General features: G+C 41.4%; 2 protein-coding genes across 8 annotated transcripts in view; both read left to right on the top strand.

The window, feature by feature from the left end:
* LOC135103567 (atypical protein kinase C-like) overlaps window positions 1-15,892 on the top strand; it is a 100,991-nt gene extending 85,099 nt beyond the window's left edge. For 6 of the 7 annotated variants that reach the window (XM_064010006.1, XM_064010011.1, XM_064010010.1 and 3 more), the window contains 10 exons: window positions 2,950-3,035; window positions 4,531-4,771; window positions 5,154-5,201; window positions 5,562-5,743; window positions 5,850-6,084; window positions 6,279-6,459; window positions 6,732-6,850; window positions 6,956-7,125; window positions 10,592-10,707; window positions 11,674-15,892. In XM_064010006.1, the coding sequence (XP_063866076.1) occupies window positions 2,950-3,035; window positions 4,531-4,771; window positions 5,154-5,201; window positions 5,562-5,743; window positions 5,850-6,084; window positions 6,279-6,459; window positions 6,732-6,850; window positions 6,956-7,125; window positions 10,592-10,707; window positions 11,674-11,761 (1,466 nt within the window). In that variant the 3' untranslated portion in view covers window positions 11,762-15,892. Of the gene's footprint in view, window positions 1-2,949; window positions 3,036-4,530; window positions 4,772-5,153; window positions 5,202-5,561; window positions 5,744-5,849; window positions 6,085-6,278; window positions 6,460-6,731; window positions 6,851-6,955; window positions 7,126-9,565; window positions 9,682-10,591; window positions 10,708-11,673 lie in introns of all 7 variants that reach the window. The other variant, XM_064010007.1, reaches the window with a different exon arrangement.
* A 2,989-nt stretch (window positions 15,893-18,881) lies between these two features.
* On the top strand, window positions 18,882-24,021 carry LOC135103566 (UPF0764 protein C16orf89 homolog). The gene is made up of 7 exons (XM_064010005.1): window positions 18,882-20,884; window positions 21,308-21,481; window positions 21,722-21,820; window positions 22,046-22,209; window positions 22,292-22,454; window positions 22,578-22,740; window positions 23,288-24,021. The coding sequence occupies exons 1-7, from the start codon at window positions 20,473-20,475 to the stop codon at window positions 23,394-23,396; spliced, it is 1,284 nt and encodes a 427-aa protein (XP_063866075.1). The 5' UTR covers window positions 18,882-20,472; the 3' UTR covers window positions 23,397-24,021.
* The last annotated feature ends 210 nt before the right edge of the window (window positions 24,022-24,231 follow it).

Genomic DNA, 24,231 nt, shown 5'->3' with positions numbered 1-24,231 from the left:
TTTATTATTTTCTCCCACGCTTGGAGGTAATCCCTTCTTGAAAATAACGCATTGTAACGTAAAGCTGAAGAAGGAATGCGTGCTTGTTTGTGTGTGTGTGTGTGTGTGTGTGTGTGTGTGTGTGTGTGTGTGTGTGTGTGTGTGTGTGTGTGTGTGTGTGTGTGTGTTAGTATTAGGGAGAGGTAGCACAGAATAACTGATTGATTGATGAATTGACTGACTTCATAACGCCGCAGCAAGAGGGTCATATGGCGCCGCTAACCCACAGCAAGACAATCACAACTTTCCCCCTCGTGTTCCTAGGGAGTGGGCTGAAAGCGAGGCCTGTGTGGAGTGTAGGTCATCACGTCCCTGTGTTCCGGTGCAGCAGTGCGAGGGGCGGGAAGGGTGACGGCTTGTAGGGACCGCCACACCACCGTCACAACCACCACCATCGCTGCCACGAGAGCCTGTAGGGGGAACCTTAACGTGACTGCCTTCCATATTGTGGCAGTGGTGGTGGTGGTGGTGGTGGTGGTGGCCTTTATTGGTAGTCATCTCTCTCACACACACACACACACACACACACACACACACACAACACACACACACACACACACACACCACACACCACACACACACACACACACACACACACACCACACACACACAACACACACACACACACACACACACACACACACACACACACACACACACACACACACACACACACACACACACACACACACACACACACACACACACACACACACACACCACACACACACACACACACACACACACACACACACACACACACACACACACACACACACACACACACACACACACACACACACACCACACACACACACACACACACACACACACACACACACACACACACACACACACACACACACACACACACACACACACACACACACACACACACACACACACACACACACACACACACACACACACACACACACACACACACACACACACACACACACACACACCACACACACACACACACACACACACACACACACACACACACACACACACACACACACACACACACACACCACACACACACACACACACACACACACACACACACACACACCACACAACACACACACACCACACACACACACACACACACACACACACACACACACACACACACACACACACACACCACACACACACACACACACACACACACACACACACACACACACACACACACACACACACACACACCACACACACACACACACACACACACACACACACACACACACACACACACACACACACACACACACACACACAACACACACACACACACACACACACACACACACACACACACACACACACACACACACACACACACACACACACACACACACACACACACACACACACACCACACACACACACACACACACACACACACACCACACACACACACACACACACACACACACACACACACACACACACACACACACACACACACACAACACACACACACACACACACACACACACACACACACACACACACACACACACACACACACACAACACACACACACACACACACAACACACACACACACACACACACACACACACACACACACACACACACACACAACACTCACACACACACACACACACACACACACACACACACACACACACACACACACACACACACACACACACACACACACACACACACACACACACACACACACACACACACACACACACACGGCTGGTTTGTTACACTATAGTTGTTATGTAGTTAGTTTATTCGAAAAAAAAACAACTTTTCCATCGTGATACACAATACAAAAATAATACAAAATGCTACGTAACAAACCCAAAGAAGGTATATTTTTATTATGTATTTGTTTGAAGCAGTATATAATGTAAACTATCGTGTGCTTGTAGTGAATAATATACGTATATCAGCCTAAGTCTCTCTCTCTCTCTCTCTCTCTCTCTCTCTCTCTCTCTCTCTCTCTCTCTCTCTCTCTCTCTCTCTCTCTCTCTCTCTCTCTCTCTCTCTCTCTCTCTCTCTCTCTCTCTCTCTCTCTCTCTCTCTCTCTCTCTCTCTCTCTCTCTCTCTCTCTCCCCGCCCCCCTCCCTTCCCTCGCAGTGTTTTCAGGAGGCGCGTCCATCACTGTCAGAGCACTTCGAGCGGCCTGCTTTATGATACACTCCGCCACTGCCATTGTATATCACCTCTGCCTCCTTCCTTAGACACTGTGCCCTCAGGATTTACGCCCAGTGTTCTTTGTGCATATGTCTTTGTGCTCCCAGAATTGATTTGAATGTAAATTTCTTTTTTTAAGGTGTATGTTTTCTTTATTACCATAGCGTAGTGTATTAGTTATGTCCGTTATGAATTATTTGTAGAGGGTATTGCGTTCATTGTTGATTATTTTTTTTCCTCCTTATCAGTATCAGATCATGTTTTTTTTTTATTATTTTTTTATTTCTTTTTTGTTGTGAATATTTTTTCCCACTTTTTTCAGGAAATAAAAGTAACATAAAAATTTCGGTGTTTTAAGAAAATTAACACATATTTTAGTATCTTTTTTATGTCAGTCTTTCCCGCTGTTCATATCTATTTATCTATGTTTTCGTAACCCGCCCCCTCTCCTCACACACGCACACACACTTGACACCCTCTCATAAAATAACACCCCAAGCACTACTATTCACGCATACAAGAAATTAATACACTCTTTAAACATTCTGGACACCAAAATACCAGCACATCCCTTCCAACACAGCACAACACATCACTGCACTTAGAACCATCACGGGGAAAGTGACCAGCATGTTATGGGGCACACCTGAGAGGCAAGCAGTCCACCTGGCCTCGTTTATCCTGCAGGTAACAACACAACCCTCACTCTGTCTCTCGTCCCTAGGGAGCATCTACCGGCGAGGGGCGAGGCGATGGAGGAAGCTGTACAAGGTGAACGGCCACATCTTCCAGGCCAAGCGCTTCAATAGGGTGAGTTGGAGGATGGTGTGGAGGGAGAGGTAGAGGGTAGGGTGAGATGAGGGAGAAGGAGAGTGTGGGTGGGAAGGTAAGGTGTGGAGTGAGGGGTTAGGAAAGGCAGGTGGAAGGGTAATGAGGGAGGAGAGTGTAGGTGAGAAATGGAAGGATGAAAGATTGGGTTGAGGGAGAGGTTAAGGAAATATGAGTTGTAGAGTAAGATAAAGAATGGGAGTGTGAGTGAGACCGTGAGATGTAAGATGAAGGTGTGGAGTGAGAAGTAAGGAAATGTGAGTGGATCAAGAGGAGAGTGGGGGAGAAATATGAGTAGTGAAGTGAGTGGGTTGATGGCAGATGAGAGTGTATGGAGGTGATACATTAGGGAATGAGAGAGGTGGGGAGAGTAAGGCGAGGGAGAGGAATCTGTAGCACTGAAAGGTTAGGAAATAAGAGTGAATAAAATGAGGGAGGATGAAGGAATGGGGAATAACAAAGTGGTTGGTGGGTGGTAAGTTTTTTGGAAAATTTAGATTATTATCCAAGTGAAAGTTTTATTACATAGGAAAAAATAAACTAATGATGCTACTAAGGAATGAAGGAGGTTAGTAGAAACAGTTTGGAAGATTGAAAATTGTGAGTGTTGAGGCTAAGGGTTAAGTTGTTATAGAAAATAGGATGTAAGGTAGAAAAAGGTGTTGAAAAGATGGGAAGAGTGTGGTTAAGAGGAGAGGAATGGTGTTAAAAATGGAAAAGGGATGATAGAGCAGAGGAAAACAGAGATAGAGGTGAAGGTGAGAGTGGGAAGTATACAGTAAAGTAAGGGTTTATTAATGAACACTAGTTAATGAATAGATGAAGTAACAAATAAGGAAGGGAGTGCACCATTTTGATGAGTAAACTAAAGTCACCAGTTATTTAAGTAGTTATGTTTATTGTGATATGTTAATGATGAGGTAAATTAGTGGGGAAACATACTTTTTTTTTTGGTAAAGCTAGGCACAAATTGTCCTCCCTGTGCCTCCTTGCCAGCGCACAAATGACTGACTGGTGAAGACTGTATGGGTCACAACAATGGGATTATATGGTGCATCTCACTAAGAAAAATAATTTGTTAGTAATAAACAAGATAGGTGGAAAAGCTATAGATTTTGAATTAGTTACATGATAAATAGGCAAGAGAGAGGGGATGGATGGAGGGAGGGTGGGAGGGAGGGAGGGAGGGAGGGAGGGAGGGAGGGATGGATGGAGAGAGAGGCTACATTTACTAATAACTATGGTTGATTTCAATGCCATCATCACACCATCTTTATTATACTACCATAATTTTTAACACACCACAATCAGCACCAATCTTTAATTCAGTAAAGCAAGTTCAGTAAAGCCGCCTCCTGTTTTTAGGTTTGAATGTCATCTTACTTATTACCATTGTACAATACTGCTATATTATGAATGCACCACCAGCACCACCACCAGTACTTCTTAACTCATTACTTTCCTTTGGTCATGCCAGCGTGCCTTCTGTGAATTCTGCAAGGACCGCATCTGGGGGCTGGGTCGACAGGGCTTCAAGTGTACCCAGTGCAAGCTGCTTGTCCACAAGAAGTGCCACAAACTGCAGAAAGTGCCGTGCAATGCTGACCTGGACACCTCAACAGACACCTTGGCCTCCCACGACTCCTCCACACTACCCCGCAGCGGTACCAATGGCAGGATGGCAGTGCAGGAGTTCACTGAAGAGATCTCAGGAACAGGTATTGACAGAGGGACTTATTTTGCTCATGACCTTGTATGCCTTTTCTCTTCGGTTAAGATTTCTGATGTACCTACAAGTGATGAGTAAACACTTGTATACCTGCTTCTGTTGTTCTTATACTCATTGTGGACTTGTTGAATTAAATTGTTCTACATATATGAATACTTTATCAAAAGTATTTCAGCATGAATGTGAGTACTGTAGTTTGATTTCAGTGCAAAATTTTGTACATGGGTATCATTAGATGTTGCTTCCATTGTGCTTAGGTTTGGAAAACATGTACATATTTCTTAATATTCACTGTATATGGTATTTTGCACTATGCTGATTTTTTCTTATGAGTATTGAGGAGTCCTGTTGTTACTTGCTGTCTGTTCCAGATCCAGGTATAACTGAAGAAACACCAGTGGAGATGCCAGCAGTTACAGGTAATGTTCTTTCATTTTATATATATATATATATATATATATATATATATATATATATATATATATATATATATATATATATATATATATATATATATATATATATATATATATATATATATATATATATATATATATATATATATATATATATATATATATATATATATATATATATATATATATATATATATTGTTCGTGTAAACATACTAGTGAATCGTTCTTATATGACCAGGCTATACAGCATAATTCTTATAACCATTTGTTCTTTGTATTTCATTGAACACATAAGACTTTCTTAAAAAATTTTCTGTGAAGTTTCTTTTTCATGAGGTGTATGATTTCTTTGGGTCCCTCAGGTGGTAGCAGTGAACCAATGTCCCCATCAGGCCAGGCAGGACAGTACTGCCTTGATGACTTTGAGCTGATCCGTGTGATTGGCCGAGGCTCTTATGCTAAGGTTCTTATGGTGGAGCTCAAGAAGACCAAAAGGATCTATGCCATGAAAGTCATCAAGAAGACACTAGTCACAGATGATGAGGTAATCCTTCATTCATTCTTGGCCTGCAATATCAAGAAGAACTTTTTGTTAACATACATCAAATACACAGCCATGGTTTTTCTAATAATTTGTGTTTCTGCTTCAGGACATTGACTGGGTTCAGACTGAGAAACACGTATTTGAAACTGCCTCCAATCATCCCTTCCTGGTGGGTCTGCACTCCTGCTTCCAGACTCCGTCCAGACTCTTCTTTGTGATAGAGTTTGTGCGTGGTGGTGACCTTATGTTCCACATGCAGCGGCAGCGACGCCTCCCAGAGGAACATGCTAGATTTTATGCTGCAGAAATCTGTCTGGCTCTTAACTTCCTCCATGAAAAGGGTGATTGATATTGTTAATACATCACTGTTAGTTTCTTTGTATTGATAATGTATATGCAAGCACTTCTACTGCTGTCTTTTCAGATGTATCAAAGTAGAGGAAATAAATCAGTTAATGAGGAGCTTTTGTTGTCCTAGTGAGGGAGAAAGATAAATGCATTACATTAACCTGTCTTTCTTCCTTTTGTGTTTCAGGCATCATCTACCGAGACCTCAAGTTAGACAATGTACTGCTGGACCATGAGGGCCACATCAAGCTCACTGACTATGGCATGTGTAAAGAAGGCATCCGTCCGGGAGACACCACCTCCACCTTCTGTGGCACACCTAACTACATTGCCCCTGAGATTCTACAAGGTGTTGAATACAGCTTCAGGTGAGGCGTGTGTTGCCTTGGTGCTATATATTTCCTTCATAACTGAACCATCATAAAGAATTTGTGCCATATTGTTGTGTCTTGTTTCCTTCACCATATTCATTTATTAACATTCGGTTTGAAATTTTTTAAATGTTTGGGACAGATAAACTGCTAGATTCAAGAAAAAAAAGCTTGTTAAAGTAGTACACTTGATTGTGAAGATTGGCTTATAAAATGCAGTTACCTTGTGTTGAGATATTGTGGATAAAGAGTTTGTCTGTTGGTGGCAGTGTTGATTGGTGGGCCCTGGGTGTGCTGCTGTACGAGATGCTGGCTGGCAAGAGTCCGTTTGACATTGTGGGTGCTTCAGACAACCCTGACTGCAACACTGAGGATTTCCTCTTCCAAGGTAAGTATGAAGACACTGGCAATAAAAGCAATTGAAATTTCATGTTTTAATTTTTGCTTTCTTTGTGTGTCTCCCAGAGATCACATTTCTATCATTTGTTTTCAGTCATCCTTGAGCGGCCAATCCGTATTCCTCGGTCGCTGTCAGTCAAGGCTGCTTCCATCCTGAAAGGCTTCCTCAATAAGAATCCAGTGGATCGCCTAGGTTGTCATCCTGAGACAGGCTTTACAGACATCATTTCTCATCCCTTCTTCAAGACCATCATCTGGGAAATGGTCAGTAGCTGTGGCAGTTTGGAGAATCTTTTATTTTTGCTGCATCTCATTACTAGAAAGAATGTTTGTATGCAAATTATGTTCCATGTTTCCATCAATAAGCAGGCCTCCATAATACATGTGTAATTTTTTCTCTGTAGCTCAACTCACAAAATTCATGATTTGTAGTTTCATCGATAGATGGTAGAATGAATCCACATTTGAAATCTATAACAATAAAGAAATATTCACCACTAGTTCTTAATTGACAGAGAGCAGAGAGTGGTAAAGGTTTACTACCTGTTTTCCTTCCTTTCTATTTAAAAAGAATGCTAACAACTTTGTTTAGAAAAACTTTTTATAAATTTTGTGATCAAATTATTAGAAATAAAAACATCCTCAAAGATTTTTCAATACACTTAAATTTATGGTGCATTTTTGTAGATGATGAGCTTTAATGAAATTTACTCTGCAACCATTCAGTTGGTGACACCATAAATTATTTATCATGTTAGAGTTGAGCTACATAGAATGAAAGATGAACATTTATTGTGGGAGACAGCTCAGAGCATCTTGTGTTGGACAATTTGTGTGATACTACAAATTAGTGAGTGTTTTTTTCCTTCTTTTGTTTTTATGTGTAAATGGAAGCTCAACAAATCACCAAGTAGTAAGATTAGCTGAGAACAGTAAGGGAAAGAAAAAGCTGGATTATAAGAGATCTTTTAAATAAGAAGTATATTTCAAAGAAGCAGTAAAAGATAGTGCTTGCAGAGGTACTGATCATATTCTTGGGTTTCATATTGGTGTAAACACACACAGTATGAAAATGGTAAGGAAAGGATTAAAGAAAACTTTATGGAAATTAATGGTATTATGTTTTCAGCTTTTGAATATCATCTAATAAACTTCTTATTTCAGCTGGTAGTCCATGATGCAGTCTCTTTTTGATAGCTGTATTTCTTTTCTAGTGTTCTTCCTTACTTATTTATGATATATTTTGTTTAAGCCTTCTTTCTTCTTTTTTGGTTCATTGAAGGTTGGATACACTCAGTATGCTCTTGCTAGCATTTAGATTTCAGCATTGCAGGAGCATTGATGTGGGAAAGCCATGTAACAATATTGATTGGGAAGTGCACAGTGTGGAGTATGTGGACCATGTATGGAATGAGAGGAATGTTACAAAGTAGGACAGAAGCATTTACAAAGATGCATAGACATCTAAAAGTGAATGGGAAAGTGAGTGAAAGTTTCAGAATGGGTGGAAGAATGCAGCAAAGATTTATAATGGTATACTATCTGTTCATTTTGTTGTGGGTGGAGTTGTGAGGGAAGTAAAAGCAAGAGTTTGGAATGCTGGAGTACAGTTGTGCATAAATAAAGCTAAGTGGAAGCTTTAAATATTTTTAAAATTTATTTATTATTATTATTATTATATATATATATATATATATATATATATATATATATATATATATATATATATATATATATATATATATATATATATATATATATATATATATATATATATATATATATATATATATTTATTTATTTATTTATTCATTTATTTATGAATGCTGCTTCTAGAAAACAAAAGTTTAATGTCAGAAGTGGAAGCTGAAATTTTTTTTTTTAATGAAAAGATGAGGAACCTAAAAAAGAAAAACCATGTTGCAATTTAATTTAGCACTACAGAAGGATTGAAAAATATGTCAAGAGACTTGAAATTCAGTTTAATGGAGAAATAGTGTAAGAGAGAGATAATGTTAGATATCATGGTTCACACCTGTATGAACATGGACAAAACTGGAAAAATGCTTAGACTTTTGGGACATACATGTGATGAAGGGTAGGACAGCAAGTATGAAGATGTAGAGAAGACTATGATTGCACTATAATGCTAGCATTGATGTATGTGAGTTAGACATGTTATGGAATGAAGGGCAAAGATTTAAGATTGAGATGTGGAGTTGCATTCTGCAAGATATGCTAGTGGTGCCAGTAGAGTAGAAAGTGAAAGGAATGAAAGTGTAAATGGAGTATTTTGTATATAGAATCGTGTATTATTACAGAGAGAGAGAGAGAGAGAGAGAGAGTGGAGTCTGCCATATCTCACTATGAAGGCTCATATATTTTGCTGTATATTCATATTAAAAACCAACTCATTGTGTAGAGGTTAGTATGCTTGGCTCATACTTGAGAGGACCTGGGTTCAAATACTTGGTCAGACCATCCTGTAAGTCTGTAAATTTGTCTGGTGACTGTCATGAGTGGAAGGCCAACAGTCCTACCCTTGTGTGTGTGTGTTCACATGCGTGTGTGTACAAAAGCTTGTACATTTACTAGACAAGACTGTAAATGGTCTGTGCCACTCCTTGAGGGGCGAACTGGCAAAGGTATAAAAAAAGGAAAAAAAAATTTTCATATTCATATTCATTGGAATGGCCATTTTCAGCTGGAACAAAAACAAATCCCTACCCCATTCAAGCCACGGGTGGATGGAGAAAGAGATCTTGAAAACTTTGATCCCCAGTTTACAGCAGAGCCTGTACAGTTTACTCCTGACGACCAGTAAGTCTAGCTCTACTGTGGCCTCCTCCCTCACCACTCCCTTGGTTGTGCTGCTGGTCAGGCTGACAGGCTGGTGAGAGTGTTGTGAGCGTGTGAGGGTTTGTGAGACAGTCCTGTAGAGTTATCAGTAGCTGGGAGCATAAACCTGTTCTGCTGTGTGGGAGGCAAGCCACTCATGTAGCAGTGGTGTGCATCTGGTCTGTGCTGCACCCTCATCCCCTGGGCTCCATCCTTTGCCTGTTTTCTAAAATAATTCCATCCTGAAACAGCCCTGTTGATGACAAGCTAACTTGCCTGCCTGTCTCAGTTGTGCACTATTGCACTCATCCATGCCTTGCATATTAATGTGATGAATGAATTCTGACATGATTCTAAAACTGGTTCTAATAATAAGCTAGACTGAATCACTCAAGCATTTTCAGGATTAGCTTGGATGCCAATGCAATTGACAGCAAAACAGTTCTCCTGGGCCTTAACCAATGACTTGCATTCCAGTGGTCCTCTCTCGTGATTGGTGCTGCTGCCCTATGTACTGGTGTGGTCATGTGTAGTGGCAGTGTGTTTTTAATAGTGCTGTCTTAATGTGGCTTATATTACAGACTTATTGGGGCTGTGGTATGGGTAGCATAGTACTTTGCTGGTGCATATTTATGACTATATTTTGTAAATGATATGTAACTTTAAAGTTACAGATTGCCTGTACAGTAATTTCTACATCTTAGTGCTGTTTACTTATTGTGCATTGCTCTGTAATGGAGGTATGTGGTGTTCTATGCAAATATGTGGCATTTTAGAGGCAAACCTGTTGGTGGCTCCTAACCGGGTGTGATGTGGTGTCTCTTGGTAGCACACACAACATACACATGTAGTATTGGGTAGGAGTCAGTAGCTGTGTACGTTGTGTTTACAGTTGGAGCAGCGACAGGTTCCCCCGCCTTACCGCCCCCGGCTAGACTCTGACCGTGACCTGGCTAACTTCCCCCCAGAATTTACAGATGAACCCATTCAGCTTACTCCTGACGATGCGTAAGTACACTCTCTGTCATTGACTACCTCTGCTTCACACCTGCTGCCTTCTGGTGACTTATTCATGTCCATTGTAGTAATACATGGTGAGGTCATTCTGAAACACATCTGTTCACATACATACCACGTAATTGGGTAGAAATTTTGTTTGCACATTGTGACACTGCATGATGCAAAGCACTAATCTGAAATAACATAAGATCTGGCAGCTGTAATATGACACTACCACATCTCTAAATGTTTGCCAAGCATGCGTTGGTTAAGGAGTGCCTTATGATGTGCTGTGATGGAACTGGGAGTAACTACATGCACTATTGAAATAGCAGAGCTACTTAAGGGTTAATATTGATCACAGTCATACTTTAGATCATTACTTGATCTTTCCCATTTAGTACATGACATGGCAAAGCACCAGAATATTCATATTTTATCTCAGCAGCACCTGCTTGTTCCTCATTGCACAGATACATCAGGTAAGCCAGTACATGTTAGGTTGTGGTGTGATGGTGTGTTGTGACTCAGCAGTTAGTCTGGCCAGCAGTTGTATTTATTTCAGTTATCTTAATTTGTAACAGGATTGTCATGTTATTTCACATTGATGTCAGTAATTCCTTCAGAGACTACTTGAATTTCAAACTTTTTAAAGTTATTTCAGTAATAGCTTCAGTTGTGTACAATAGCAGTTAGTTAGATCAGATTGAAGGTAAGTTTTGATTAAAGTTACATTGACAAATTCACACTTAGAGATTTACTTATCATTAAGTTGAAATACATTAAAAGTTAATTTAGAATAATTACCTAGTAGTTAATATTGCCCATAAAATCAGTGTTGCTCTAATGATATGTACATTTTACTTATAAATGTAGCTGTATACTAAGCATATTTTCAGTATATCATACAGAGTAAATTTAGTGAAATAGAGTGTGTGTGTGCATGATGACAACTACAATATGAGCATGTTGCAGGCGTGCCATCGAAAACATCGACCAGAGCGAATTTGAAGGATTTGAGTACGTCAACCCGCTGCTGATGAGCATGGAGGACTGTGTGTAATGTGGTAGCCAGGCCAGTTAGCCTGCCACTGCCATGCTTCACCAGAATTGTGGTTCCAGTGTTCCATCAGCTTCATCAAGACCCCCACTCTGCAAAGGAGGTTGTGGAGCTTTTACCATGTCCTCATATGCCATTTTTTGGATGTGTCACCTCTCACTTGTGAAAAGTAGTCATTTGTGAAGTGAAGGCTGGCATTGTCATAGGTGACATGAGGAATGGTGTGGTGTGATGTAATGAAGGGGAACTCGGCATGGAAGCCAGAGTGAGAGATGACTGAGCTAGGTAATTTTATCCTCCAAAAATTCCATCAAAAGTACCAAAAGTAACACAATGAGGAGCATTAAGTAATAGGAGAATTTTCTCTGTGTGTCCTGGTATCATTTTGCATTTTCATTCTGATGTATAGAGATGGTAGCAAACAACCAAAACACACTTTCAATGGAAAGCCAATGGATTCATGATGTGTAGTGCCTCAAGGTATCCCTTAAGATTCTCTCTGTGCCCTATGTAGTTTAATTTCAGCACTTTATTTTGTTCTCATTTTCATATACTTGTTGGCTTTTCAAGTCTTATGAATGAGTTGGTGGAGGAGGAGGAGGAGTGAAAGAAAGAACTTGTATGTAAGCATCCCAGCTCTAGGACAGGAAAACAATGTTGACATAAATTATGATGTGATGTTTATGTAGGGACCAAACATAGAGCCTTGTTGAAAGATAATGGATCTGCCAGATATCTCAAGGGCTGGTAATTGTGTCCATAGGGAGTACAAGTTTGGATATTTATTTCATGGCTTATTTACACATAAAGATTTTTTAAGTTGTAATTGTAACTTGCTGTTGTGTTAGTTTGTAATGGTTGTGCAATATCCAGGCATAGAGAACTTTAGAAGCCTATAGGAGTCTAGGCAGCTCTTTGTGGCAGCAGCATATGAAACTTTTGGAAAGGTAAAAATTTGATCATAAAGAGCAGCTAACTAGGCAGCTTTTGTGTGACTGACCAGGAAGGTTCATTGGTATCTGTCTTTTAGGTAGATAAGATCTGGGTGCTATTTTTTGAAGTGGTGTGAGTCATCATTGTCACACTGGAGAAGTGAGTGGAGTTCTGTGGCTTTCATAACTTTATTTTCCCAGCTGGTGATGAGGAAACCTAAACATAGCATCATCAACATGATTTTGATTTCACATTATGTTGCATTTCAGTGATTTGTTGAATATTGTATGCATGAAAAAATATTCTGATGTTGAAAGATGATATCTGCAAGAGTAAGGACTGCTATCTACCATGTGATTACAAAGTTTTCACATCAAAGGAAATTCCTGGTGTCTTCCACATTCAGGTAATTGTGTCAGGCACTGGAGTAGTTTGTTTACATGTTAATGTCCCCTGTGGCTGGTGATGCAGGGGCCAGATGCCATTGTGGCCTGCAGAGCTGTGGTGATTCCAGATGGCTGTGAAGCCTGTTCCTGTTGGCTTAAATGATTCATTCTTCATAATTTAGTATTATTAAGAAAAATAATTTGACACTTGAAACCAATCACCAGTCATCTATTCATAATTTGCATAATGTTTTCATTATCATGAATTTGTTTACTCCTGTGTCAGAGATCACAGGTGCAAAGTGCCTGTTGCAGAGCCACATGATGTAATTTTTAAACTCTAGGTTGATAATTTTTTTTAGCTTCCAGTTGATGTAGACAGGTGGGATGCTTTCAGGCTCACCACTTACTGACAGAGTTGGCCAAGTCACAGCTCTTTAGGGAGTCATGAGGGTGTGTTCGGTTGCCAGAAGGATGGCAGCTGAGTCTCTTTGGAAGAGGTGTATGAAAATGCATTGTTTGTATCATAATAATAGTATACAAAGCTGTAATCCTAAGATAGTATCCAGCTTCATCCTAGGAAATAGAGGAGCTTCTGTGAAGTTTCCCAGATTGCCTGAACCATGATATTCCGGGTACTTATGTTGCCGCTCAGACATGCCTTGGATATTGAGTGGACTGATAGACACTAACCATTCCCAGGACATTCCATGCATAGAGGGAGAATGAGAGGCTCTTGGCCTACCTTACACCACTGGCCTCTTGGCTCTTCTTCCTTCATCAAAGCTTATTTTAATGTTGAAATTGATGTAATCTGCTGTAGATTTTGAAATAGTCATGTTTTTATTATTTTTATTATTATTATTATTATTATTATTATTATTATTATTATTATTATTATTATTATTATTATTCATGTATTTTGTATTTTCTGTGAAGAGCCTCAGTGACTACTTATGTTTGATTTGCCTTTATTTATTTATCTATTTATTATTATCTTTTTTACCATGATTTCACATATGCTTAAGCTTAAGCTTATGAGGCATTCTCATTTATTATTTATGAATGCTAGTGCTACATCACAAGTTGTTATCTTTAAATATCATTCCTTTTCTTCTTAACATTCGATGAAGGCTGTGTTCATTTGCATATGAAAACTGAGTGCAAGGAAGTTCTGTGTATAATTTGTATATTCTTACAGTCCTAGAAAATAACAACTTATGTTTTCTTGTTTTTTATTTATTATGTTTAGGACTGTGTATGCTGGACAGAATAAGACTATTTATTGGCAGTGGCTTTCAGGGTCCATTGCTTCTTGTCATTGGCTGCCAAAAATTAGTGGATGCAGTCTGCCTTAACCTTCCCTGAACCTTCACTTTGTAGGCGGCCTGTAACCAATAGTTGATCAAATTGTAAAGTAGACACTTACTTCATGTCCAGTTGTGAGTGGCCATTTTGCCTCCGCTACTAAAGTTGCCTGTGAGGTTTCATTACTAATTCAGGGCTAGTAGTGTAAATGCTGTTAATTCATCCCAATTGAACGTTATCCTACCCTGGCACTTGTCTGTTTAACATGTATATTTATTTTGAATATTGAGGTATTTTATTGTTAATATTTATAGTTATTTAGATAACTCATTTTATATAGGTAAGCATAAGAGGGATCTGGACTTGAATAGCTAAGTGACCTCTCCTCATATACCATGCCCTCAAGGGGAGCCTGGTGAGGTCACTTCTTGTATATATGTACTCCTAGCACTGTATAATCAAAATGGTGCTTGTGGTCCCTTCATGCACTAGGAGCTGTGGTAATAAAAGTGCCCCCGTGGTACTTGCCATGTGCATCTCAGCAAGGCTCCTTTCTGGCCCAGCAGTCATCAGACCACTTGAAGTCAACCTTTGATGCCATAACTGTTCACAAATTTTTTTCCACATATGACCAAAAGAATTCTTCTAGAATTTTTTTGAATTTATTGAGCTTTTATCTTCATTACCATTTATTAATTTGCTAGGAAAGTTATTACTATTTTAGGCTTGTTCATCTTGGAAATATATTTGTTCAGCATGAGATATGCATGATAAAAGATAGATAAGTGGACATCACCAGTGCTTGATAAGCAGTACTGATACCCTCACACCAAGTTCCTTGAGCTGTGTCAGATTCCTTTTAGGACCCAAGTAGAAAATCCTCCTGTGAGATGGTGGATGCTGGGCCAGGCAAGTGCCATGCTCCTTGGGGCACTAAACTTCAAGGTGAAGTTAGTGTCCTCAGTGGCAACTTTTTGTTTATCTCAAAAGACTCAGTAATTAATTTGTTGAGTGCTGTCATGAGTTCATTGAACCACTGAATACAGCAGAAAGATTATTTTCCACTGACCTGTTGTTGGGTTTACTATACTCTCCTAAACAGAGTTTGAATATCAAATGCAGCATTAACACTCAGGTAAGGTATACTTCAAAGACACCTTTCAAGCATATCCCAGGTAATGCAAGAAAGCTGCTATAGATAACTTTGTACAACCACAAACATAGTGGCATAATAACATCTCATGTGTAGCTAAATATATTTTTCTTTAAACCTCAGTTATGGTATTTGGTGTGAAACACTGTATGGTAAAACGGCTGCTAGGAAGATTGGACTTGCTCATAGAATAACTGTCAGTGAGCTTGAGAATGAAGTAATCATTTCTCTGGAAATGGTCTCAGAGTCAAGGTGTCAGTACAGTATTTTGATAAGAGTAATAAATCTAGTTTGAAGTACACTGTAAAATGTTTCCTAAGTAAAAGTTATTTACTAATAAAAATATTCTTCCTATTTTTTTTTTTTTTTTTTTCCCACCTGAAATGCAAGTTTCAAAAATTGTGATTTAGAATATATTGTATTCCTTATGAAAATTGTCATATGAGCATTCTTACATCTGTTTGGGTCAAAGTGGGAAATGGGAAAGGTAAGAAGGAAAACTGTACTATTGCATAATGAAAGGTGAAATTAGGCTAAAAAGAGGGATGATAAAACCAGTCATGCAAGATGTAGTAGCATAGTGGTAGTTAATGGGCAAGGAGAAGAGGAAGGGGGGACACTTTAAACTATAACAACACAAAACTAGAATCAAGGATTGCTGATGATTAATAAATATTGGGGATGATAGCTGATTCGAGGGTTACTACAAGAGAGGAATAAGTAGTATTTAAAGAGGAAGGAGAAAGGGAAGAGAAAATATGTCCTGGAGTAAGTGAAGAGGGGAAAGGCAAAAGAAGGAAAGGAAGGACTGGTTGAATAGTTAACTGGGAGGTTGAAATGGTGTTCCTAGCCAAAATCAGACATAACCAGATCAAGGAAGGTAAATTTTATTTATTTTATTTCATTTTTTATTTATTTTTAATTTTTTTTTCATGTAAAGGCGGGTTTACACAGGACAATTCGTGGCTAGTTTTAGCCAGGAGCAAATTGCAGCCAGGCACGGCTGAATTGCCACCCGAGCCGCAGAACCGCTCGGTCGGTCTAGAATGTAGGGTGTTGTTTCTCAGATTTACAAGTGTCGCGGGAACACCTAAAGATTGCAGAGGAATGTAGTACATCACGCCATACAGAAGTGTACTTAAACGATAGTTACAGCAAATGAGAGTGAACTACCTATCTATTGTATTAAAGGGAGGGATCAGGTGAGGGTCTGAACGAGGTGTCAGAGGCATCAAATACTGTAGCAAACCCTAAAGGGAGGGAGAGGCCGCCGTACGTCAATGCCCTGCTACAGTGAAGGTTCGGTTCCCTGAATAATGCAAGTGGTGGTCTGAAGGGATCTATTGGTCCTCTCATACAAATGTCATTCGATCCGACCTGCAAGTTACTACGTACCTCAACACGTATGCTGCGGTGATGCTTACTGAGGTGTTGGGCAGGCTCATGTAGTGTGTGTGTATGTGTATGTGTGTGTTCACTGCAGAGTAAAGCTACTGGTGCGCAAACTCCCAGGCCATAATGTGCCTATGACGTGTGTGTGTGACGCCAAGCTCATTCCGCCAGTGACTATCAATCTCTATGTCTGGCCAATGCTAACACGGTGTGGGCGGTCGGGAAACACAAGTGGGGTTCAGTTTGGGCCTGGCTGTCACGGTGAGCTGGTAGAGTGTGAATGTTATTACTAGATTTATTTTACTGCAGTATTACATTTACAAGACAATACAATCGTACTGTTTGTATTCATTCGGCTTTTTACATCAGTCTACACAGTGTCTGGAGTCTACAGTGTCTTGTAAATACAATATACAGTCATACATCGTAATTCGAACGTCCTTCATTTCGAACAAATCCCAATTCGAACAGGACTGGCAAACAAATTTTGTCCTCAAATTCAAACACGGTCCTCTAATTTGAACACAAACATCCGTTCAAGAGATGCCACTCCGTTAGTCCCTCTTGCGTTCCTCCTCCCCCCTTCCTTTCCCTCCTCCACCCTTCCTTCCCCTCCTTCCCCCTCAATCCCTCACCCTTCCCTGCCCCTCTCCCACATCCCTCCCCATTTCTTTCCTTCTATCTATCCCACCCACCCTCCTCTCTCTCTCTCTCTCTCTCTCTCTCTCTCTCTCTCTCTCTCTCTCTCTCTCTCTCTCTCTCTCTCTCTCTCTCTCTCTCTCTCTCTTTGCCCATATACTCTCTTTCCCTATATGTCCCTTCCTCTTCCCTCCTCTTTCGTCTGTCTCAACCTCCCTCCCTGTCACCTCCTCTCCCGCTTATCTGTCATAGATAAAGGACAAGGGAGTGATACCTCGCTCGCTCTCTCTCTCTCTCTCTCTCTCTCTCTCTCTCTCTCTCTCTCTCTCTCTCTCTCTCTCTCTCTCTCTCTCTCATTCATTCTGTCATTTTCGCTTCATCCTTTCTCACTCGTGTAAATCCATTTTCATTCTCTATCAGTCTGATTTTATTTAGTAATTCTGAGGATTGTTCTTACTTTTACAGAGAGAGAGAGAGAGAGAGAGAGAGAGAGAGAGAGAGAGAGAGAGAGAGAGAGAGAGAGAGAGAGAGAGAGAGGGGGGGGGGGAGGGAGGAGGGCTGGGAGAGAGAGAGAGAGAGAGAGAGAGAGAGAGAGAGAGAGAGAGAGAGAGAGAGAGAGAGAGAGAGAGAGAGAGAGAGAGAGAGAGGGTGATGGAGGGAGGGAGGAGGGCTGGGAATGGGGAGAGAGAGAGAGAGAGAGAGAGAGAGAGAGAGAGAGAGAGAGAGAGAGAGAGAGAGAGAGAGAGAGAGAGAGAGAGGGGGGGGGGGATGGAGGGAGGGAGGAGGACTGGTAATGGAGAGAGAAAGAGAGAGAGAGAGAGAGAGAGAGAGAGAGAGAGAGAGAGAGAGAGAGAGAGAGAGAGAGAGAGATTTTAGTGCAAAACAAAAATTGTGTACACTACAACAACCGTTTTCAAGACTGAAGACGGCAGGAACTTTTGATAACTCATCATTTTGAGGCTGGTGTTTATTTACATTGGTATTTTGCGTAAAATTTTAAGGTCACTGTTTTTGTATCTGGATGACCCAATTGTATTTTGGATGACCCAATTCTTGTGTCTTATTTAGGATGATTTAAGTGCCATCTTATATACAGAAATATACGTTACTTCATGTTTTCTTTTACTGTAATTTTCTGTATGTAATTTAGGTTATTTACATTGTTATATGTTTAGGGCACAACATAAACCAATAAAAAAAATTATAATAATAGTGGGATTTGGAATTTGGAATGAATTAATTCTTTTTACATTAATTTGAGTGGGATAAATTGCTTTCCAGTTCAAACATTCCCAGTTCGAACAGCTCAAAAGAACCAATTAAATTCAAATCACGAGTTACCACTGTATAAATCTGAAAAGGTTACATTAATATCCTTGGGAATTATGGTACTTTGGGTTCATTTAGGTTGGGTTAGTGCCTTTACACACACACACACACACATGTAGGGAAGAGGAAAGGGAGGCAAGAAGGAGCAGGTAGGGGGGAGGGAATAGAAGGGGGATAAGGTGATCTGTCTTGGAATAGTATGGCGTGCGCACACACACATACACACACACACACACACATACATACATACGCACACACATCCAAAATTAATCCAGAAAATAGATAGATAACCTCCAAAATAACCCCACATAATAAATGAGGAGAAGGTGAAGGTATAGATCCACCCACACCAATATAACGCTCACCAAGCCATCCACTCAATCACACCCTACTATATACTCAACGACATCCACCTGTTCGCTCATCCACTCGCCCATCCACCTACCCAATCAACAACATCGATATATCCATCCATCCACATACACCCATTAGCTCATCCATCCAGCTACCTACTGAACCACATCCATCCATTCATCCATCCACTTACTCACATCTACCCACCCACCCACATCCATCGGCCTATTCATCTAGCTACCCATTCAACAACATCCATCCATTCATCCACCCATCCACCCCCTCACATCTATCCACTCACCCACATCCATTAGTCCATCCATCCAGCCATACACTCACACCCATCCATTAAACTAAAAACAATCCACCCATCCATCCACCCACTCACACCCACCCATCCAGTTCCATTAGCTCACCTATCCAGTCAAACACACCCATCCACTCAACTACATCCATCCACTCACATCCACGCACATTCATTACCCCTTTCAACTTGCTACCCACCGAATCACATTCATCTATCAATCCATTCACCCATCCACATCCATTAAGCTATCCATCCAGCCACCTCCCCTAGACCCACCCACTCAATTACATCCACTCATTCGCCCCAAACCCACTACCTACAGACCCATCCACCCGTCGATTCATCTCCACACACCCATCTACTCACTCACCTATACACCCATCCACTCAACCACATCCGCTCATTCAACAACCATCCATTCACCCACACCCACAACCACGCCCTCATTCATCCATTGCCCACCGACCTTCTACCAACTTACTCACTCATTAAAAAAAAAAAAAAAAACGAGGATTGCGGCGTCATTCCTGCAGAGAAAGGACATCGAAAGTTTAATATCCTGTATTGGTGCTCCTTGAGTCACAGGAAATCAACACTCCAGTCGCTCTTGTTAGTGAGGCTGCAGGATGAAGGAACGTTGTCTCTACTTATTCGCCTCCTTTCGCCGCTTGTCAAGTCCAAGAAATCAACACTATGTCGTCGCCGTGTCGCGACAGGCGTGAGACACCTGGCAGTGCCAATCTGCCCTCGGGAAGTGAAGCAAGTCGTTGCACTGCTTCCCCGTTACCCAGCTGTGGCGGTGCAGTGGTCATTTTCTACTCTTGAGATCTTTGTGCAGATCAGATCTTTTGTGCAGGTCAGTAGTAAGGTTTTATGCTTCACGTAACACTAGCAGCTACCGCACAGCTTACAAATGGCACAATTCGCCTCTATAGTACTGATCCCCTTGGTGGCGGCTGTGTGGATCTTTCCTCCACCAGCACAGGTGAAGAAGGGCGTGAAGGCAGGAGGCAAAAGTCAAGAAACAAGGATTTCTAAACACTCACTTGCCAAAAACCCGAGGCAGCCTCATTTAGACCTGAACATGCTGATTGCTCGGCCAGACAACTCCTTAGATGTGCAGGAGCAGCAGTTTGATATTGAGGGCCCACTTCGCTCATGGGTCGGGAAAGCATTCACTGATGACTTTCTTCAGTACGATGGCGTCTCTCTGCCCCTGCTCCTGATGGTGGCAGTGGTGGGTTGCACGCAGCTGCTCAACTACTACAGGGAACACTTGGAACTCATGAACCTGGACGCCGTTATGGGGACGAGGATCGCTGAAGGTGTGTGTGTGCGTGTGTGTGTGTATCACACACACACACACAGAGAGAGAGAGAGAGAGAGAGAGAGAGAGAGAGAGAGAGAGAGAGAGAGAGAGAGAGAGAGAGAGTGTGAGTGTGTGTGTGTGTGTGTGTGTGTGTGTGTGTTAGAGTAATCCAGACCACATGTGTCACTCATCGGATAAACTTTGAATTACAATATACACGTTTATCAGTTTATTAACTTTTCTACGTTCGTTTGCTCGTGAAAGTGACTTTAATATACTCTCCATATCTCGAACCAAAATAATTTATCGAGTTCTTTCATCAAGTTTTTCTTAACACCACTCCTCTCTCTCTCTCTCTCTCTCTCTCTCTCTCTCTCTCTCTCTCTCTCTCTCTCTCTCTCTCTCTCTCTCTCTCTCTCTCTCTCTCTCTCTTTCTCAGGCCAGTTTAGCCTCGCGTTGGTGGACGTGTCGGCAGAAGAAGAGGACACGACATTGAGGGATCCGAGTTCGAGTGCCGTGGCGGCTGCGCTGAGGCGCTTACAGGTTGGTGCAGCGTTGGTCAGTGAGGCTGGTGAGGCACGCGTCAGGAAGGACGATCCCCGGCAGTACGAAAGTAAGTATAGTCGTAGTCGTATTTACTTTGCAAATCTTCAGTGTCACAAGTATTTGAAGACCGGAGGGTATAAGTCGTTTTTTTTTTCATCGTTCAGGGAAGCGTTTCGTATTTTTTGTTTAGAAAAGAAATTGAACATTGTTATAATAGCAATATCAATAGTGGACAAAATTATTTCATACCTGTCCACTGTTTAAGTAGGCACTATATAATCAAATTTTACTTACCTAATCGTGACAGATCTTTGGGCGCTCCTGCAAGAGAACTTCTGGAAGGTGAGGCTGGCTGTCCCGCCCCTACCGTACCCCACCTCCCACAGCCCCGGCTCAGTCCTCGAGGGTGAGTGCCGAAGAGCCGCTCTCAAACATTTACCTCTACATAATTTTTCACATGCTCAGCTTCTACATAGAATCCTTAATCACGTAATATAAGCACTCAATTACTGAGGCTTTACACTCTTTATAATGATTTAAAGTTTTATAAATAAAGTAGAACTAATATGAAACTAAAGTGAATAATGAACCTTTATTTTTTCCTTGACATACTTGGCTGGTTTGGGTTCAGGCCTCGAGCAGCTGAACGGGAGACAGACGGATGAATGCCTGAAGCAAGTGGCCAGCGGACGCGGGTGTGCCGTCACGAGAGGATGCTTGCTGCTGATGGGAAGTCAGATTTATTCAGGCTACTCTCTCACCCACCAGGTTCTCTTCCTCATCGCTGGGGTGCAGGTAAGGACCATATGTCGACAAAAACCACGTGGATATCAATAACTCATTTGACTTTCCCACATCCCTTTTCTCTGTTCCCCAGGCCGGGTGTAAGGTTCACCTGGACACTCTGGCTGCGGAGCTGGGCGTCCAAGGAGGAGTGGGCGGCCTCCTCGCTCGCCTGTGCTCCGTCGTGCTGAGTGAGGCGAGGGAAATAGCGCAGGCAGGCTTCCCTGAACACCGCCACGATCTCTTCATGGAGCAAGGTAACGACGGCGAGAGAGAGAGAGAGAGAGAGAGAGAGAGAGAGAGAGAGAGAGAGAGAGAGAGAGAGAGAGAGAGAGAGAGAGAGAGAGAGAGAATCAATTTCGTATTATGTTTCCATCCAGGGGCTGTGTGTGGGCTCTTGGGATACCGCGCCTTCTTCCAAGAAGCGTGGGTGGAGCGGGTGCTGTCCTGGCAGCACGAGGCTGGATGTTATGGAGGTCACGGTCACCAGCACCTCTCTGCCACGCAACACGCCCCTGCACCGTTGGACTCGTTGTACATTAGGTAAGTAGTGTTTTTAATTCTATCTTCGCTGAAAAATTCCATACATTCTTACCTCCAACATCATTCAGTCCTGGTGTGCTTACTGAAAATTTTCAAAAATTTGTTGTAAATCCAAAGACTGTTCACCGTTTGGTGGACGTTATTAAAACGTTACACACCAATGAAAAACGAAGCTGCAGCTTCGTAATGGTGAGTGTGGCGAATCTTGAGGAATGGTAAGTAACGCCCGTGCTGTGAGGGTGTCCGGCTTTGCAGATTTTTTGGAAATTATAATTCTGAAAATTTAACAGGACTTTTGGAGTTTTCTTTAAAACTTACCATGAATGAAATGATGGCGGCAGCAGTAGTGATAGCAGATAGGTGTACATTAGTGATAGTAGCAGAATAAGTAGTTGCACTGTTAGCATTAGTTGTAGTAAGTAGTTATACTAAGATGAATGTAACAAATTCACATCTTGCATTATATGTACTTTTTCTTCTCCAGCAATAGTGAAGTTGTAAGACAATGAATGGGTTGTACTGCCCAAAGTAATTCACACATTTGCAGGGGCCGCCGAGACGAGCTTGTCATGACCAGCGGCTGCCTGGCTCACCGCTCGGCAGTGGCGCTCGGCTACTTGGCTGTCTTCACCCGCCACGCCTCCGTCGACACATAAGCAGATTCTCAGTGATCGTCCCTCATCCTCCTGGCGCCTCATTGCCTCTTTCATCAAGATGTACAACATGACCAAGAAGCTTTGAATATTCGTACTCATGCTGACAAGTGTTTAATAATTAACATCAAAGAACTGTTATATGGAACGATCCTTTCTGTATGTCAACCAATCACTGTATCACCATCACCTAAACGTCGAAGGCGCAGAGGGACATGTTGCAGTCATCCATGAGAGGCACACTATATCTGTGTATCTTAGGAGGAAATGAGACCAACGGACTATCTACGAAGACGGCGGGTATCAATGAGCTGTGAGGCCAGACGCACGGGAAAGGACGGAGAAAAGAACGGTCGTTGTGTGTGAATGTTGTGTGTCGTAGTGGCTCGAAATTCCTACAGTAACAAGAATAAAGAGGAATGAAGATGAGTTGAGATACAGACATGAGTCACAGGTATAATAGCTACGTATACTAGGAAGTCCTCATAGTAGGTATATACTAGGGGCTCCTGGCAGCCTTTTAAGTATCATTACATTACACTGCTGTTTTTAGTAATGGTAGTTTAAAAGCAGTATGTGGTACTTTGGCCAGTATTACTTGTATATGTGCTAATAAAAAGATCCCCAATGTAGTTTCTCCTCCTCCAGCTCCGCCCCTTAACCTTTTTACTTCTATGGTATTTCTTTCTGTCAACACTCAGGGCACTGTTCAAAGATTATTTGCACGTACACGTAAACAACGAAATGAAGAAAAGGGATTATTTTTGTCTTTTCTATACTACATAACTATTTATGATGATATAGCAAAAAAGAAAAAAAAGATTATATATATATATAT

Source organism: Scylla paramamosain, chromosome 9 (genome assembly GCF_035594125.1).
Source record: "Scylla paramamosain isolate STU-SP2022 chromosome 9, ASM3559412v1, whole genome shotgun sequence".
Lineage (NCBI taxonomy): Eukaryota > Metazoa > Arthropoda > Malacostraca > Decapoda > Portunidae > Scylla > Scylla paramamosain.
Note: the sequence above shows the minus strand (reverse complement) of the source record. Positions and strands in the feature narration are given on the sequence as shown.

Bases quoted from the DNA above. Each gene is read 5' to 3' on its own strand.
- LOC135103566 (XM_064010005.1), top strand. From the start codon at position 20,473: ATGGCACAATTCGCCTCTATAGTACTGATCCCCTTGGTGGCGGCTGTG. The intron at 21,482-21,721 runs GTAAGTATAGTC...TAATCGTGACAG, and splicing joins CGATCCCCGGCAGTACGAAA to ATCTTTGGGCGCTCCTGCAA. The intron at 21,821-22,045 runs GTGAGTGCCGAA...GTTTGGGTTCAG, and splicing joins CCCCGGCTCAGTCCTCGAGG to GCCTCGAGCAGCTGAACGGG.